General features: G+C 20.6%; 2 protein-coding genes across 6 annotated transcripts in view; one reads left to right on the top strand and one right to left on the bottom strand.

Moving 5' to 3' along the window:
• Positions 1–725: 725 nt before the first annotated feature.
• LOC108000123 (protein PFC0760c) overlaps positions 726–20,279 on the top strand; it is a 33,917-nt gene continuing 14,363 nt past the window's right edge. Inside the window, exons 1-4 of one of the 4 annotated variants that reach the window (XM_062081556.1) lie at positions 943–1,165; positions 3,343–3,452; positions 4,037–4,332; positions 9,156–9,632. In XM_062081556.1, the coding sequence (XP_061937540.1) occupies positions 4,041–4,332; positions 9,156–9,632 (769 nt within the window). In that variant the 5' untranslated portion in view covers positions 943–1,165; positions 3,343–3,452; positions 4,037–4,040. Of the gene's footprint in view, positions 887–942; positions 1,355–3,342; positions 3,453–4,036; positions 4,333–9,155; positions 9,633–20,279 lie in introns of those variants that run through there. The other 3 variants (XM_017060301.3, XM_017060302.3, XM_062081557.1) reach the window with 3 other exon arrangements.
• LOC108002410 (putative phosphatidate phosphatase) overlaps positions 9,631–20,279 on the bottom strand; it is a 141,714-nt gene continuing 131,065 nt past the window's right edge. The window contains exon 8 of one of the 2 annotated variants that reach the window (XM_062081562.1): positions 9,631–9,882. In XM_062081562.1, the coding sequence (XP_061937546.1) occupies positions 9,850–9,882 (33 nt within the window). In that variant the 3' untranslated portion in view covers positions 9,631–9,849. Of the gene's footprint in view, positions 9,883–12,326; positions 13,381–20,279 lie in introns of those variants that run through there. The other variant, XM_062081559.1, reaches the window with a different exon arrangement.

The following is a 20,279-nucleotide window of genomic DNA, read 5'->3' as shown; positions in this document are numbered from 1 at the left end:
GTTAATTTATTTTAAATAATATCATTCAAAATATAAATTATTTCGATATTTTTTATTTTATTATTTTATTAATTATTTTTTATATTTCTCTATGGAATAATTTTCTATAAAATTTCTATTCTATTCCTTTTCATTTTCTTAATTGAAATCTTTTTACATACTAAATATAGTATTTAATTACATACACTTAATTATTCATTATCTTTTAATTTCTTTTATTATTCGAAATAATCAGACATCCGATAAATAAGATTTTAAAATTTACTCAAAAACATTTTATTCCAAATAAAATTTATTTTCAGTATTTTATTGATATTAATTTCTTATTTTTATTTAGAACAAAAAAAACATATCTCATATGTTTCACACTGCCATAATAATATCTTCCTTTGATCGAAATTTAAAAATTTTATCATGGCAAAAGAATAAGCATAATTTCCTTCCAACTTTTCAATCCCCTTCGCATTTCCTTGCCAATATAGAATCACTATTCGAATTGAATCCAATGAAAGGCTCATAACTCTGAGTTTTCATTTGGACGGAAAACGTATCCCATGTTCTGTCGTAAAGTCGGTGCATGCTTTGGCCCGGTCTTTTTACCGAACGGCACAATGCACGTTCTCTCAAGAAAGAGAGAAAACGCAACGAGCCACGTGGAGAGGAACACACGAAGAAGGTGGTGATACACACCATGGTCAGGAAAGAGGACGGTGAACGAAGGAGGTGGAAAGGTAAGCCTGGTATAAAAGGGTCGTGCGAGCCGGCTCGTCTGTTTTAACACTCTCTTGCTCAGTGCATATCACGGACAATTCGCGTCTTTGACCTAGACACCATCGACCAACTCGAGGACTTTCTTTTTTTTTTTTCGACGAAGAAGAGACGAGAGGTGAGTCGCAAGAAGACCTGGCTCTTGGTCCACGTTGGCCTATTTTTGGCTTTTACTGTTCCTCCTCTCCGTGGACGTTCGTGGAGGTTCACAGTGGTTGTTGACGTGACACAGTTTCAACCCTATTCGAGACCAGACTCGATTATATCAGTGGATGTATCTACATATTATATCAAAGTTGCTTTGATTGATTCGATCAGTTCGAATAATTATTCTGAGTGATACTGTGTGCGACGATAGTGGCATGGCTTTTGTCGTGTGCTGCTTTTGTATCTCATGGTGATAGTTTTTATTGATATTGTTTGTTGGTCTGTTAGAAAATTTTTGATACATTTTTGGAATTTTCTTAATATGATGCTTGATTAAAGAATCAAGAAATCATTATTAGAGATGGAATGAAATTTAAATCTTTAAAAAATTTGATTTTGAAACTTTGCGAAACTCTCGAGAATGCTTATTTCTTTTTTGGTATGTCTATTTTATTCAAATCTAAAAATTGAATAAATTTTTCAAATTCAGATTCGTAATAGTCAATAGTATATAATAGATATAATAATATTCTTGGCTTATAGAATATTGAATTTTTATATTTATTTTTTATTTTTTTTTCTATGAAAATTATTGCAAACGTATTAGTTGAAATGAAGAAGTTTATAATATAAATTTAGTTTTTAATTTTTTTCAATTATTATTGAATAAAAATCAATTCATATTACTATTTTTCGTACGAAGATTTATACATATATTATTTTTCATTTTTGAAATTTTCGGGTCAAAAATTTCAAGACTTGTTATATTCAAAACTTTTTGAATTTTAAAGACTTATTTGAAAGTTTCAAAATTCAAAATTTCGAATTTCATATCTCCAATTATATCTATATATAATATCTAAGTTTAGCGACAAAAAGGAAATAATGGATAATATATGAAAATTATAGAATTTTAGTAAAATATTACAATAAAAATTATTTATTTATTTTTTAGATTTATTATTATTATTTAGATTTCAATTTAAAACAACGGAATTTATAGAATATAAGAATATAATTTATAGAATATATAATTGTAAGATCTAGAATTTGAGATCTAGAAAAATAGCAAAAAATTATAAAAATGAAAAAAAGAATATGTTTAACATATATCGAAGAAACTATGTACTTATGATAATTTTGACGATATATGTATTATCTGCTATGTAAAAAATATTTTTGAATATTATGATGATAAATTTTTTCTTGTTTTTTTTTCTTTATTTTCAAAGAAAAATTTAGAGTATGTTTCGAATAATAAAATGCATTTTTCCAAATTATTATTATAAAACATTAATTTTTGATCAATTTAATTTCTTTTTTTTTCGTTTTTTATTTTGAAAATTTCTTTGAATATTTATGGTAATTTCTTTTTATGATTATTTTCTTTTTTTTATTTATTTCTTTTTAAATTCTTTAATAAAATAGTGAAATATTTCTTTATTTCTTCTTTTTTTTTTAGAAAAAAATACGAATATAATTTGTGAATTTTTCATAGATTTCATTTTTTTCGATATTTATTTTCTTATTTTTAAGTGAAAATTACAAATGCATGTCTTGAAATATCGAACATTCCATAAATTTTAATGAATTATATTTTTTTATTCTTTAAAAATTTTCTTTTGGAAAAAGATAGTAGAGTATGCTTATTTACATATTGTTAATTAATAAGTTGAGCAAGATTTCATCTTGTCATTTTTATTTTTTAATTTTTTCTAGAGAAATGTTATATATTAAACTTTTAACATTAATTACGAATTGTATTTCTTTATATTTTTTCATTTTTCTTCTTAATATAACTTTTTTTATTTTCAAAAAATAAGAAAAAAGACAAGATTCTTTAAAAATAGCCAAGTAACGTTTATTTGGCTACCGTTAGTTGTAAGAATACGACTGCATGAGAATTCTTATGTCTCCAGCCGAAGGTCAGGATAACCTCAGTGTCAAATGAAACTCGTAGTCCTGGGAAAGTTGTATTCTCGCGCTCGTTCCTCTCTCATTGTTATATTTCAATTAATAATATTTTAATTTCTTTATGTTATTCGCATCTTCCTGAAGAATAAATATAAAATATAAATATAAATTTAAATATAAATAAAAGAATTATTATTATATATATATTTAAATTTTTTCCTTTTTATTTTTTTTAATCTATGATATTTACGATCAATTTTTTAAAGGAAATATTTAATAAATTTTATGGTATTGTATCATAACGTATAGTAACTTAAATTATGATTACATTGGAAAAAAGAATATAAATTTTGACAAATTTTTCTTCATTTGGTGCTACATTTTCATATTTTATTTTTTTAATTTTAAAATAATATTATTTATACGAATATGAACGAAAGTTTTTAAAATGCAGAATTTTTTGTATATGTGATAAACAAAAAATAGATTAATAAGTGGAATAAATGTATTTAGACATTTAGAACGCAGTTTATCAAACACCACGGTAATTTACAATTCGAATATGACCTGATTTTCCAATGGATTTAAACTAATGGAAATTTTTAAAAATTTCTAAATTACCAGTAAGATTCTTTTGTTTGTTTACTATTTTGACGAATAATTAAAATATTTTTTTATTTTAATTTTTGAAGAAAACACTGTAGAATAATGTATTTATCTACTTCATTGAAAACAATGTATATAATTAAAAAAAATTATGGATAATAATAATATATAGATAATTATGGATAAAATAATAATAATTTTTCAATTAAAAAATTGTATAAATATGTAATGTACTTTCTAAAATATATTAAAAAATTATCTATAACAAACTATTATAATAAATAAAATATTATAATTATGAAAATAGAAGATAATTTTTAATCATAAAAAAATTATTGAAAAAAATAATATTTTAAAAAAGTATAAAAAATAATTAAATTAATTCATACATGTACGCAAATATAAATATTTAAAAAATATAATAATTTTATAATAAAATGAGAATTATATATATATTCAAATTTATAATAATTATAAAAAAATACAAGAATTTTTTGAAAAATATATTAATTCAAAAATTATTTTAAAGAAATTATTAATTATTTAAGAAAAATTTTAAGAAAAATATAAAAAATTTATATTTTTTTTTTTTGCTTTGCAGAACTATGAAGTTAGCAATAATATTGGCAGTGTTGTGCTGCCTAGCAATTGGAACAATTTCAACACCAGTACCAAAAATCTCAGCAGAGAAAATATCGAATCAAAATGTCATTGAAAATGGAAGACAGGCGGCAGCACAACCACCAGTAATCAGCGAGGATGATGATGATGACGATGACGATGATGACGATGTCGATTTCGATATCACGGGAGATGACGATGACGACGACGATGATGATGACGATGATGATGATGACGATTCTGATTATTTGGAACGTTTCATCGAAGATATATTAGGTAAAGTTTCATATTTTCTTTTTTCTTTTTTTTTAAATAATTCATGCAAAAATGATGATACGAAAGAATATAATCAATAAAATAGAATTTATAGTAAAATCAATTAGAAAAATAATGATTAATAATGAGAAATGTTTGAATGTTAAGAAAATTATCATAGATTATAAGTGACAAGATAATCGTTTTTGAATAATGAAACAATCTTTTCTTACAAAAAATAAAAGAAAGATATCAGAAATATGATAACGTAAATGTAATATTTTTATTTATTAACTTTTAAATCTTATATTTGTTTTGCTAAAATTTTGTAAATATTTTAAATTTCTTAATTTTCTTTAATTATTATATTCTTTCTATATATTTATTCTTTGATTTTATATTTGTTACAATATTTGTTTTACAATATTTTTTTTTTTTTGATAAAATGTATTAACTTAAAATAAGTAAGTTTTGTAATTTTTGCAACAACTACAATATTAAATACTTATTTCTTTTTACTTTATAAATTATTTTCTATTTTGTTTCAATATTTACAATAAGTATCATACATTTTTTTCATTAATATTATGTTATGTTAATGTTATGTTAAAAGAAAGTTAAGTTTATATTAGCAATTGGTATAAAATTAATTTTATATTAAAATAAATAAAAAAAATATATTTCTTTGGAAAGTAGAACATTTAAAGAATAGAATGTCTTTGCTTAGTGTTAAGATAATGGAGATACTATTATATTATAATTCTCGATATAAATATTGATTTTTTAGAATACAATTACTAAACAATAAAGAATTAGTATTGTATTATATTATATACTTTTTATATATATTTATGTATTATATTATATATATTATGTATTATATATATATGTATTATATTATATACTTTTATATATATATTTTAATTAAAAATTATTATTTATTTTTTGTTGAATTGTTTATTAAAATTTAGATATTTTAAGATTACTTATTCATAAATTGAATAATTAATAAAAATTTTATAAATTAAATATTATTAAATTAATTGACTTTATTTATTTAAAATTAATTAACTTTATTTATTTTTAATAACTTATTTATTTTTAGTACTTAATAAGATAAGTATTTATTAATATTTTATTATTTTAAGAGAGTTACAATTTTTATCTATATAAGAAAGTTTCAAATTTCTATATTAACGTGTATTTTTCCAATTTACTAAAAATTTTTATTTAAATTTTGTTTTCTTTATTAATCTGAATGAATCTTTTATAAAAGAAATTATATTATATTTTTCTCTTCCTATTTTTTCATTGTTTAACAAATTCATTGAATTTGCTTTCATAAATATCAACTAAAACAAAAATTGAAATAAATAAAAATATAGAGAAAATGTAATAATAATTAATTAATTTGAAATTCAATTTTATTTATCATATAATTTTTCTACCGATTAATAAAAACTAAAATAATATAAATAAATTACTTAATATTTTTGTATTTATATTCTTTTTTACATCTTCTTTTATATCAAAGAAAAAAAAAGAAATCATATTGATATTCTCATTTTTAATAAAATATAATTCAAATTCATTATATATAAATTGCAAATTTTTATACAATTCAAAATAAGATCAATAAATATCAACTAAAAAAAAAATATATTATTGAAAATATATAATTATCAAAGTATATAAAAAATTAATAAAAATCAATAGTTTTATTACGTAAGATTTATAATTATAACATTATAATACATAAATTTTTCTCATGACTTTTTAATAAATCATTATTGCTGACTGGAATTAAATTCAAAAAGAAATTATCATGTCACTTTTTATAATGTATCATTTCAATATCCTTCTAGTATTTTTCTACAGATAAAATATTTAAAATTTCCAGCTTTTAATATCATTTAATATAAATAAACTTAATATGATATATCATATTAGTTAGTTAATATCATATTTATTTATGTTATTTATATAAAACATACACGAAATAAAATATATATATATATATAAATATTTGCATAAAAAATTTATAATCTTTTCATTAGTATCATTCATAATATTTAAAGATAATTATAAAAATCAATATGCTCGTATTCGTTTCATTGAATTTACTCGTTCATTTAGCGGCTTTTGCTTTCTTCGTATTGTCATCGAATAATTGTCAATAAGATTTCGTTGAATAGAACAATAAGAAGGCATCGCGAAACGAGCCGTTATGCAAACATTAAACCTCGGCTTAGTGACATGTTCGACGGAAATTCTGGTGCGTTCACGTAGTTGTAACGGTACAAGATGCTTTAAACTCGTCCGAATTAACATAAATCAACGACGATCCCAGTTCGAAAAGAATTTCTACGCGCTATTTCTTTTACATCGACCTAGATATGAAAAGCAATTGTTAAAATTTTTCGTCGCCAATATAATTATTGAATTATGGATTAAGTAAATATATATTTTCTTGTATTATTCGTATTGATGTTTTCCATTATTATATCGTATAAATAAATATGTTATATCTTTTTTTTTTGTTTGACAGTTCAATAAAAATTTTAGTTTTTAACAAGAATTTATTGAGAATTGTAAAAATTCTGGATATTTGAATTTATAGAAGAAAATGATTCGATAAAGAATGAATTCTATTGAAATAAAAAATATACTTATTTACTATAATATTATTATAATTTATATTGTAAAGTGATTTTTTACAGTTTATAAATATTTGCAAATAAATAATATTAATTTGGCAGGAAATCATAAAAAAACTATCGTTATATATTGTAATGTAAATTATGATAAATGTAAATAAATATATAATTAATAATAATAATTCATATAATAATTACAACAAATATTCATGTACATATATATCATGTGCATATATTTTATATAATATTCTATATTTTGAGACATACATATTTTAAATAATTTGATATATTTATATATTAATATTAGTTGAATTTAAACATGTTTTAGTTAAAAGGATTATGATTATTAAAAAAATAAAATAATAATTAATATAATTAATATATATTTAATGATGAGATGAATAAATTTTTGATTTTTCAAATTTTCAATTATTTTCAATCCAATCAAGTTTTTTATTGTTACAAAATTTTCTAAAACTTGGGAAATAAATCGTTGTACAAGTGATATTTCTTTTTTAAATAAGTCTATAATTTTATACTAGATCTTTTTTTATAATAATACTTTTGACACTTTTTCTTTAATGAATTTTTTTTATAAAAATTAAGCTTAATTATTAGAGATTTATACAATTGAATGAAAAAGACATATTATAACAAAATTGAATTATATTTTTATTATTTTAATTTTAATTCAATTTTATACTTCTCATATAACAATATTTATTATATAATAATTTTTAATTTATAAGAAATGATTATATAATCATATATTTATATACAACTATTTCAATTATTATATATAACTATTATTAGATTTTTATATTAAAATAATATTACAGAATCTTATGATTGATATATGAGTAATAATTGTTTAAATTTATGTTAATTTATATATAAATAAGTATACAAAAGTTTATAAATTTTTATAGAAAAATTAAAGTCATTAATTTTAAATTAAAATCTTCAATTTTTTTTATTATCTATTACAAATTACAATATAATAAAACACAATTAATAAAATAACATATAATGTAATTAGTAAAAATGTATAAATTTTTTTGGTTGTAATAACAAATAAGATAAAAAGATTTTCTTTTTATTAATATTTCATTTTCAAAATATCTAAAAAATTTTAGAAAAAATAATAAATACTATCTTTAAATATAAATATTTTAGAAAGAGATTTATTGTAAAATACATTTTGAAATTATATATTTTTTCAGTATATTTGATTGAAATATATAAATTACGTTATAAATTACGCGAAGAAAATTTTAATACAAATTAAATTTTGATATTAATTCTAACGGTAAATTTAAAATATAATGTTAGATAACTTTCGATCACTTTTTTGTATTGTTTGATTAATATATTATAAAATAAAAAATAAAACGTATGATTTTTATGTAACAATTAACACGTTTATGTAACAATTAATTAGTGGAATTTTATATATACATACTGATACAAAAAAAAACATCGCAAATTTAAAATTTATCAAACATCCTTTAGTAAAGTTGTCTATTGTACTAATTATTCAAATGAAATCTTTCATGCTACAATATTATAATATCTTTTTTTGTCTTTTTCTTATATTACATATATTATATATTGCTAAAAAATATCTAGAATATATATTTATTATTTTTAATTTCGAAATTATAAAAGTTCATATATATTTTTGTATTTATAAACAAATTTTATAAAAATTTTGTAAAAATCAAATTCTTTTTAATGTATTTTTAGAACTATATTATTTTTATAATAAATATAAATTAAAAACCACATTAAGAAAATTGAGATATACTAAAATATAATTTCTTAAAAGATATGTTTTTAAATTAGAATAGTAATAGCGAGCTATTCTATCTTTAATAGCAAAGATGTAATAAGCTTTACTAATAATTTTATTTTTTATGATTATATCTATCTTTAATAATAATTATATCTACTAATAATATAATTTTATATATAGTATATATAATATAATTTTATTATATTTTTAATCATTAATTCATACATTTAAATAAGATTTATAATATTATATTATATTACAAAAAACCTATGATCAGTAATATTATAATATACTTAATTTTCATCATTATTATTGAATAAACAAATAATAATAATAATAATCATCAAAAGGACAACACATTTTAAAAAGTTTATCTCGACCATATATTCCAGGTGAAGAGGATGACGACGACGACGATGATGATGAGGATGAATCGATTCCGGTGGAATCAGTTGCACCAGTAGCAGCAGCAGCATCTCCACCAGTTCCTGCAATTCCGGCGGCCGTAGAAGCCGATTTGAACGCCGCCCAGGAAGCGGAACACGTCGCGGAAGCTGCTACAGCGGAGAGCATAGTTGCCGACAACGACGCGACTGGGCCTGAGGAAGACGAAGGGAACGCGGTTGGCGAGAGTCAGGCCGTTTCCGGTATTCACGAATCCGGTCTCGAAGGTGCGGAATCCGTGTCGAATCCTGTCCACGTTCCTGCCGCATCCACGAACGAGGCCGAGGACGACGACGACGACGACGACGAGGACGATGTGGATCTGGTGTATACCGAGGACGACGATGACGAGGACGAGGAGGACGACGAAGACGAGGACGACGAAGACGACGCCATCGCCGATATCACCGGTGCCAGGCAAGCACGTGAGTTCAAGGGAAAGAGCAAGAAACACAGTACAGGGCATAAACACACGCGTAAATCTCGCACGCGTGCTACATCCCCTTCCTCGAAGGCTGTCGTTTAACCAAAGGAGAAGGGAAACGAGTGGCAAGTCACATACAACGATTCCTGACAATCACGTGCTCAATTAATTCATTATTGTTCGCTTATCCTCGTTGGCCAAAAGGCGGTCGATGCTTTCTATGCTGTCGTGCAGAAACAGTCTGGAACAAACTTTTGTTTTGAGATGGTTTCGTTGCTCTTAACATTGCTTTGTCTTTGGAAATATTATTTTTTTAATTTATTGTAGTACTTTTCTTAACGAAAGTTAGAAGATTGATCTTCTTTGGTTTTTTTTTCTTAAATAATTTTCTGGAGTGTCTTACTGTTGCGTAGAAGTTTTATGTGAATAATTTAAAATAAAAAGAAATATGTCAAATCATGGAATTTTATTATTTAAAATTATGATATATATTTTCAATGATTTTCAATATTTTCAAAAATTTTAATTGTACGAATTTTCTTTTAGAAAAATTATTTTGTGTATATTTTGTAACTTTAATTATTAAAGTAAGATTTTTTTAATGATAATCTATATAAATTTATAAAAATTTTATTATTATAAATCTTAAGAGAAAAATCCAAAGACTTTAATCACAAGATATTTTCAAACGACGTTCAAGCGTAAAAAGTTAATTAAACAAGCAAGAGTAATTCATTCAAAATTAATTCGATCTTTATCTGTGATTCATTTTGCCGTTTAATTAAATTCCAATTTAGATCAATTTTAAAAAGCCAATCAAAGCAAAAGTTAACCAATCTGACGACCAATAGAGCTTGCGCATTCATTCGTAAAGAAACAAAGCACCGAGTCGAGAAGCTTCAGTTCATCGGTGCTGTTCGACATTATTCAATGCTTATTCAATGAAATTCCGAATTAATTTCTTAAAGTTTCTTTTCAAAAGAAACGATCAAATATTTTTTTCAAAAAAATTAAAAACATGAATATAAAATTTTGAGAAAATTTTTGTTGATTATTAAATAATAAAATGATCGGCAAAAATCCCCCCTTTTTTTTTATTATTTTCTAGACAGTATAGGAACATCTTATGTTATACTAAATTAAAATATCTTAAAGAGAGAATTCAACAAAAAATTTCAAAATTTAAAATATATTTATCATTATTTTGATTTATTAGTTTATATAAAAATTTCTCTGTAATTATTATTTCTAAGTAAATATCGACGATATTGAATATTTAGTTAAAGATTAAGTTGTAAAATTGTAAATTTATCCTAACATTTTAAATATCCTAACATAGTAAATATCTTTGAGATGTTCAAGAGATTTTAGCACAATAATTTACCAATATTGATAATATTAATAAATTAGAAAGTTACAAATTATAAGATATAAAAATATAGAATATCTCTTTTTTTATAATTCAATATCAAATAAGATAATTAAATTATTGGAATTTATAAAATTTATTTATAAAATTTTATTTATTTTATTATCGTCAAATTCATACCGTTATATGTAATATGAATATATCAATATAACTAAATATAATTTATTGTTCTTTTTATGACGGAAAAAAAATGAATTTTTATAAGACATGATTTCAGAAATTTTTAAAACTTTATCTTAAATGAATTCTGAAAATAATTATTTAATCTTATTTAATAAAAGTCATAATAAAAGATAACCTGAGAAAAATAATATTTGAACAAGAAATATTTTACAAATTTTCTTTGAAAATAGAAATTTTTCTGAATTTATTCTAATTGGATAAATATGTATAGTTATTATATGATAATATTACAAAAGTTTAATAAATGATCTTTATTTTATCATATATTTTTCTATCATAAAAGGAATTTTAAATTTTTCTTGATTACATTGATTCTGATTATTCAATAATTTGTAATTTGTAACTTTCGATTGTTTTCAAAAATTTCATTGATAATAACTTAGTTGCGCAAAAAGGATATTTAAACTTAAATAATTAAAATGTCATATGCTGTCTGGATCATTGCTTTATTAGTTTGAAAATTCACTTTATAAACAAAAATTATTCGAACCGCCTAATCGTAGTAGTAGATTGTAGAGTAGTAAACGTAGCGGTAGTGTATTTATTCTATTTATTAACGTAAATACCTCTACTCGAAGCGATTCACACGTGATCGAACAGCATGGCAAATCGATACTTGATATATCGACAACTTCTCGTAGCTTCCAATTACGCGTTCCTCGTTCTTATAATGGAGCTTGCACGACTTCCGTTTACAATACCGTGTTCTAACCGTTAAACGATCAACGTAGTATGAATTATAATTGACGGATTGTATATAAACATTTTTGGCCTAAGTATTCGAAGCTCGTATAAGTCTGTTGAATGAGGCAGTCAGTAGGAGGAATGCAACGGAACAAAGAATTCAAAGTACCTTTCGATCTGTACCTGCATCACTTCATTCTCTTTATTTTCTTTCTCTCTTCCGACTATCTAATAAAGAAAAATATTCTCATATTTCTGTCTATTCGCATTATACGCATAAAATGTTTCGTATATATTGTATATTGATATATATAATATATAAATAGATCGTATGAATTTAAAGCTTTATTTATGATTTTTCTATATTTATTTGGAAAATTAATTAGTATTTTTTAAATGTTATTTTTTGTGTTGGATGTTTTGTGATATTTTTTTATACTTGATATATTAATATAAATCTTAGTTCAAGAGTCTTAGAAGTCCAAGAGAGATAATTTGGGTCTTTTATAAATTGAATATTTTATATTGTTGAATAAAAACTAAATTTAATTTTCAAATTTTTAAATTTACTACAAACTTTCCAAAGAATTTAATACTTATATAATATTTTAAAGAATTTAGTTATTTATGTACTTATAATCTTGTTCCTATATTTATTTATGTGAAATCTTTAAGCTGATAAGAAAATCGAGATATTTTGTGACAGAATGCGAATTAGACAAATTTTTTTTTTTTTTCAAAAAATATTTCATAGAAAATTAAATATTTCTTGACGTGGAATGGAGGTACTTTGGCGGTATGAAAGAATAAGTAGCATTTGAAAATATCTTGGCTTGGTGACCTCACGTCACGTATTTTCTTTATTTTCTGGAATCGTTTATTTTGATCATTAAACGAAACGAGGAATAAAGAGAAATTTAGTATGTTTCTACATAAGAATGAAAGAAAGAGAGCCATAAAGTGAATGATGTCATATAATAATTTGCTAAGTAAGCGATATTGTAGCTGGTCATTCGTATCTTTTTACTATATATATAAAATTGATTTTCAAGCATTTTTCATTGATACTCTTCTTTTTCTTTCATATATATAAAATTAAAATTGAAATTAAATTTATCTTATATTTATATTATAAAAAAATCTTTATTTTCTTTTTATAAATGATTTTTTATTAAATTATCGAAATTCATGAAGAATCGTAAATAAAATTGTAGATCAGTAATGATGTCGTTTATCACGCAGAATTTGTAACATTTCTGTTTGAAAAGAAGCTTGTACAGAGACATTGTCCGTTCTGGATTGCAAAAATACAAATAATTTATTGTTTTTACAAAAAAAACAAATTGTGTTTTGCCTTTTTATTTCTGTCACCAATGTCCGTGTGTTTGAACCAAATCCGTGAATTTGTCCAAGTACGCATGATCCAGAAGATAACTTCTCTTTTCCTGTTTCCCTTGATAGAAAGGGAAAAACGAAAAGAGAATAAATATTCATTTTTTTTCATTATGTAATGCATTAATTGCAAACAATATAAAATCAAATGTCTAGAGCTACTTTCTTCATTTAATGCGTGATGTGTTGTGTCGCTTAGCTTGTTAACCCTTTGCAGCAATTATTTTTTTCTGTTTACATATATTATTAGTTTTGAATTTTTTTAAAAAAGCTAGATTTTTTCTATATTGTAATTTATTGAATTTATTGAATTTTTTTGAAATAATATAAATACATAGTTTATAGATAAATAATTTATATAATTTTATTTTAACTTTATTTTAATTTATTTTTATTTATTATATAATTTTATTTTATATATGCAAGATAATAAATGAATGAAGATTACACAATAGAGAATAATTTATTTATTTATTAATTATAATAAAAATTATTTGTTAAAATAGTTTATAATTATTTAATTCTTTTGATTATTATTTTATTTTTATATTAATTTTTTATTTCTATTATTATTCCATTTATATATATTTTAATCTAATTATTACTATATTAGACTATATTAGTAGATATGTAAATATTTATATATGTACAATGATATAAAAATTATTAAAATCGATAAAGTTTTTAGAATTTTATTTTGTAACTTTAGTATTTATATGCAATTTATATGCAATAGTATTTATATGATATATTAATAATATCTGAGACACTTATAGTATAAAATATATAAATTTTTTTTTTATTTTTTGTTAACAATATAGCTTTTTTAAGAATTCGATAATATAATGTAGTATAAAATATAATACATTATTTCAAATTATTATATTTTCAAAGAAATATATATTTTAAAAAATACGTAATCTAGAAGATATGTATTTTCACCAATATATAATTCTTTATTTAAAAAACATTAATTTATTATCAAATTTGATTCATTTATCATAGTTAAAAAAATACTTACTCTAATAATACTGTGCACATTTTATTCGAAATAATTTTTTTAATTTTCATTTAAATTTAATATTCGAAAATTGATATAAAAACATTCAATATTTAATATAAAAATAATGAAAATATAAAAATTGATAATACATAAATAAAAATATGCAATATTTATTATTAAAATAGTTATTATAAATAATTATAAATAATTATAAATAATATTATAAATAATTATTAATATTTAATAATAATAATTAATATCTTGAATATTTAATAATTATTTAAAATATATTGGAAATGTGAATTAATTGAATTCACATTAGATTAATTACGTATTAAAATTCGATATAATTGCTTCAAAGGATTAACAATAATTAAATCGTGTACATGGGAATCCTTTGTCTGCTTGTCACTCGTTCGTAGAAGCCATTAGTATAGCCCATGCTTGCAATTTCTTTGCCTTATCCTTGACAAATAGATGTACGTGTTTGGTGGACGGCTTTACGATGATTGACAGTCACATATACTGGACAGTAGCACGAAACTTTGGGCCTTTTTTACACATATCCTTATAGTAATTAATTATAAAGCACAATATAAAGTTTTAGCAGAGTCAATGCACAGTACAATTGTTATAATGTTATAAATTATGTTATAAATGTTATAAATGTGTAATGTTATAAATGTGTCACGTGCACAGTAATTTTCCTACATAACATATTTGTTCATATGCTATATTACTGACCAAAAGTTTGAAATCACTGAAATATTCTATAGAATATTAGATTAATGAATGAATTGAAAAAAAAATTATATTAGAAATACTTCAAAAAATTTTTTCGAGTGGAACTCAAATAAACTATTGATATTTATAATATTAATTTCAAATTAATAGCAAAATTAAGATTCGATATTGCAATTGGAAAAATGATTCCAATTTTTTGGTCATTAATATAAATACAGAACAAATCATAATTTTCTTTCTTTTATAATAAAAATTTATTATTAATAGAACAATTTTATTAGATCAATTTTATTATTTATCTAATTGCACGCTATTGTATTATTAGATTGATAAGCATGAAATGTTTCTCTGATTTGAACTTGAATCAATAATATCCATTAATTTTTGTTCTGAATGTTTATGAATTAAATTTGTTCTAAATTGTATATTAATTTCAATAATATTTATTATTAAAAAAAATATTAACTTAATTAATCTTTATAAATAAATAAAATATTTTCTGATTGTTTATATTTATATGAGTCTAAATTTAAAAGAAACATCGTAAAAATTGTTAGAAACAAAAATATTTAGAGAAGCTTAAACGTTTAATTCTCAAATAGTCGAGCGATATGAATATTCGACCTTGGATCACTTATGATTCTTACTATAATATATTCAGAATATTTGAAAAAAAGAAAATTTTGAAAAAATAAATTTAAAAAAATAATAAAATAATCTAGAATCAGCTGCTCAAAATCAATGAATAAATGCATTAGAAAATTATTTTATAAATCTAATCTTATAAATCTGAATTAATAAAATAACTTTTTTTATTTTCACATTAATTAAATAAATATAAATTATTTTTATTAAATGTATGATATTTTAGAAAAACAGAAGTATACTTGGTTGAAATATTATTTGAAAAGCGACATTCCATGCATCAACCTAAATTACATGCATTACATGTACCATAGTATTACACCATATTATTGTACCATAGTAAGACATTTCAGTATACAAGTGTGTATACATATGTACATATGTGCATAATTCAGTGTACTATTATTTGTTCTGTATACGGAACGAATATTAATTTTTTTCTTTTCTATAGTAAAGAATTCGTTACATTGAAATATACTAAAAAAATTATTAGGATTTTATATCTTTGTAAATTGTTTCAATTCCTTATCTCTTCTCGAAGAATATGCCAATTTATTAAATTGCAATTTTATTTATTTATTTGAAACAAGTATGTTAATATTTATTAAACTATTTTTATATTTCTTTATTTACAAAAAGTATATTAGATTAGATTTTTATTTAATTATAAATAGATTATCTCTTAAATAATATATATACAATTTTAATTTAACAAATCATATATTTATTAATTTCAACTGTTATCATAGATTTATACATATTTTATTATATTTTATTTATCGGATAATTTTTATCGAAGTAAATTTATAATAAAATTTTTATAATTTGATATATTTTATTAAAAACAAATTAATATTTATTAACTTATTAATTATTTTATAGCTGTTTTTAATTATAATTTTTTATTATTCATTTATTTATTTATTTTTAAATAATCAATGATTTATCGATAAAATATTTATAGATATTTCATTTATAATATTGTTTCAAGAAATATAAGAGAAAAAGTTTAAAATATTTTTTAATGAAAAAAGATTGAAAAAATGTAGGATAGTTATTGAAAATTTTCTAATTCTTTCTAAAAATTTTTCATATAACCTTTTTAATTAAATTATTTTATTAATTAAAATATTTTGATATTATTTATAAATTTTTTAATTAAGATTTATAATTTTAGAAATTATGATCATTTTTCTTAATGCTTTCTAAATTTCTGGAACATTTTAATTTAAATCAAGTTTAAATTCAAATTAAAAATATTTTATTTTATTTTTTTTAATTTAAATATAGTTACTAAAGAAATTATGTTTCATAGTTCAAATTAAATATTTTCAACTATTTTTGGAACAATATCTGCTAATTATCTTTATAATTTACAATTCATGAAAATGTTAAATAAAATCCATATTTCTGAAGAAAATATCAATATAAAATATAATATAATAATTATATTATTATATTATTATATTATGTTTTTAATATATATTATTATTTTTGAACATTACAAAATAAAGAATGATTTAAATTATTAGATTATCAAAATTGAATATAAAATTATTTCTATTTCAATAGAATATTTAAAAAAAAAATTTAATAAATTACTTTAAATGATAACTTAAAAATTATTTTAAATTAATAATATTAGTTATTATTTGATATTTAAAATATTTATATCGATATCATATTTTTTATTTGAACAATTAAAAAAATTTAGAGCAAGCTAATATTTTACAAAATAAAATTGGTTATTTGGAGAAATAACATTTATTTTAAATTGAAAATTTATCTTGAAATAACATTCAAAATAAGTATTAAACAATAAATACAGTAATAATCGTATTAAGGATGTAATGCATTAATAAGAATAATAATATAATAGTAAGAATAATAATATAACATTAATAATAATATGGTTCATTTGCTGAAACAATAATATAAATCGAAAATACGACTATAAAAAAAGATTTTAAATGTTTTAAATTACATAAGAATTTTAAGATTGTATAAGAACAAGATTTTATTAATAAAAAGTATATAAAATTCATAATAGTTTTCTACATACCATAATAAATCTTTAATACTGACTATTAAAACCATTATAAAAATTAATTTTTTGTATAAAATATTTCATAAATTGTATATATTATTTTAAAAATATGTTATTTCTTCAATAGTTTTAGAAAGTAATTTTAAATTAATGTAATTTGAAAATTCCTTGATACACTCAAATTTGTATTATTGCACATTCCAACAAAATAACACTCAATTATCACAGTAAACGAAGTGCATCCAATATAAAAAAAGGTGCATATATAATTACTAATTAAATCTTGGAACAATTTAAACGATAGGAATACCAACGATAAAATGAAACGAATCGAAACGAAATGAACGGTACGCAAAAACGCATCAAAATTTTTAATTAACCAATTAACTTTCTATAAAACTGTGCAAGATCCAATAAAGACGTGACTGGGTTGAAATTTTTTCTCAGCTTTCACCGAGCACTCGGTCCAAAACAAAATGAGACCATTGACCCAGTCAGTTTAAATGTAAGCGTGTGTAGCAGCGCGAAAGACTTCTCTCGTCCACGACCCTGACCCACAACCAAAGTCATGGCTGCCGCTTGTCCTCGATTATAGGACACGTGATTGTATTTTCTTCATATAGAGAGAGAATGGGAAATCTTATGAAAGAACAATTATCATATGTGTTAATCATCAATATTTTTTAGGATTTTTTTTATTTAAGAAGTTTTAGTCAATTTAGTTTGTTTTGGGAAATTTTTTTTTTCTTTTTTTTTTCTTCTGTTATTGATTCAATCGAAGTAATTCTCAAAAATTGTTTAATCAAAATTTAATTAATTTAGGCAATATTATTGACTATAATTTCATTGATATAAATAAAAGCTCAATTAAAGATTTAATTAATAACTATATTATATTGAGTATAATTTGAATTAATATGAATAGAATTCTATTATATTTAAATATTATATTACTTATGATGTGAAAATATGAATTATTTATTGCAATTTTTAAATGTATAGATAATTTCTGTGATAAATATAAAAAAAATATTATGTTGACAAACTTATTTTAAACATATTTTAAACATGCTAAAATATTCAAATATTTAAATAAATTAAATTAAAGAAATACAAAAAAATATTAAATTAATAGATATTTCTTTATTTTTTATATTTTTTATATTTTTCATGCAGTTTATAATGATATCTTAAATAATTTTGTAGTATTTGTATTATTTATTAAATTATTCTTTTAATGACATTAATTGTTATAAAAAAAGTATTTTTTAAATTGCAAAATGAATGATTAATGGAGTATTTCTTTTAATTTTTTTTTAAAAATTGATTTCAACTGAATGGAAATTATTGATGAATAATAAATTTATTTTAATTTATGTATTAAAAATTTTTCTTAATATATTCTTATATAATATAATAAAATTTTCTTAATATATAGATTTTTTAAAATTTGAATTAAAAAAATTAATTTTAAAGTTTTATTATTTGTTCATAAATTTTTAATGATTTTTTAAAAATTTTTCTGTAAACATTATATGTTAAATTTAATTGATTGATTGATTTATTAACTCTTTACATATAGTTTATATCAATTCTTTATCAATTCTAATATGTTTATGAAAGAAATTTATAAAATTAATAAAATTAATAATTGAAATTTTCTCTAAACTTTATAATACTTCCATGTAATCCAAAATAAATATTTCTTATTTTTATATTTTTTAAAAAAATTTCTTTTCAATTATGTTTTCTCTAAAAACAAATAAAAGCATATATCTGCCATTGTTATTATTAAAATAGTTAAAATATTTTAATATTTTAATAGAATATGATTCGATGTCTTATTTAAAAATGTTTCTTTTTATGTCATCATCTTTCGTTTTTTTTTTATCTTTGTATTATATCATTTATCCATCATTCTTAATTTTATCTAAATTTTGATATTTTATTAATATATATTATGATATCTTTTAAAAATATTTTTTTCAATCATTTTTTTTTTTTTTTGCTATTTTGTTTTCAAATAGATACAATGAGATATATTATTATTTAATTTTGACTATTAATTGGCACTAAAAATTTTTCGTTATAATTGTATAATAATTTAAATCATATTTCCATTGACCTTTACTTTAAATCTCAAAAAATTTCACAATATGCTTATTTAAAATATCTTGATTCAATTACAGTTTCTTATTCAAAGTATAATATAATTTATAAGACAAATTCAAAATGTATTTTTTTTTCATTTATATATTTTCACTTTATCTAACATAAACTTAAATTGTTTATAATTTAAAAAAATAAGTTTTATATACCAAACTGGACATTTTTAAATAAAATTTTGTTAATTTCTAGAACTAAACTTTCAAAATTGCTTATAATTAACAATTATGGATATAAATATAATATAAATATATAAATATTTATATATATAATAACTATATATAAAATATATAAATAAATATGTATATATAAATATAGAAATTCGTAATAATAACTTTTTCAATCACGTTTTTAT

The sequence above is a fragment of the Apis cerana genome, linkage group LG11 (genome assembly GCF_029169275.1).
Source record: "Apis cerana isolate GH-2021 linkage group LG11, AcerK_1.0, whole genome shotgun sequence".
Classification (NCBI taxonomy): Eukaryota; Metazoa; Arthropoda; class Insecta; order Hymenoptera; family Apidae; genus Apis; species Apis cerana.
The sequence above is the reverse complement of the archived record's forward strand: the minus strand, read 5'-3'. Positions and strand labels throughout refer to the sequence as shown.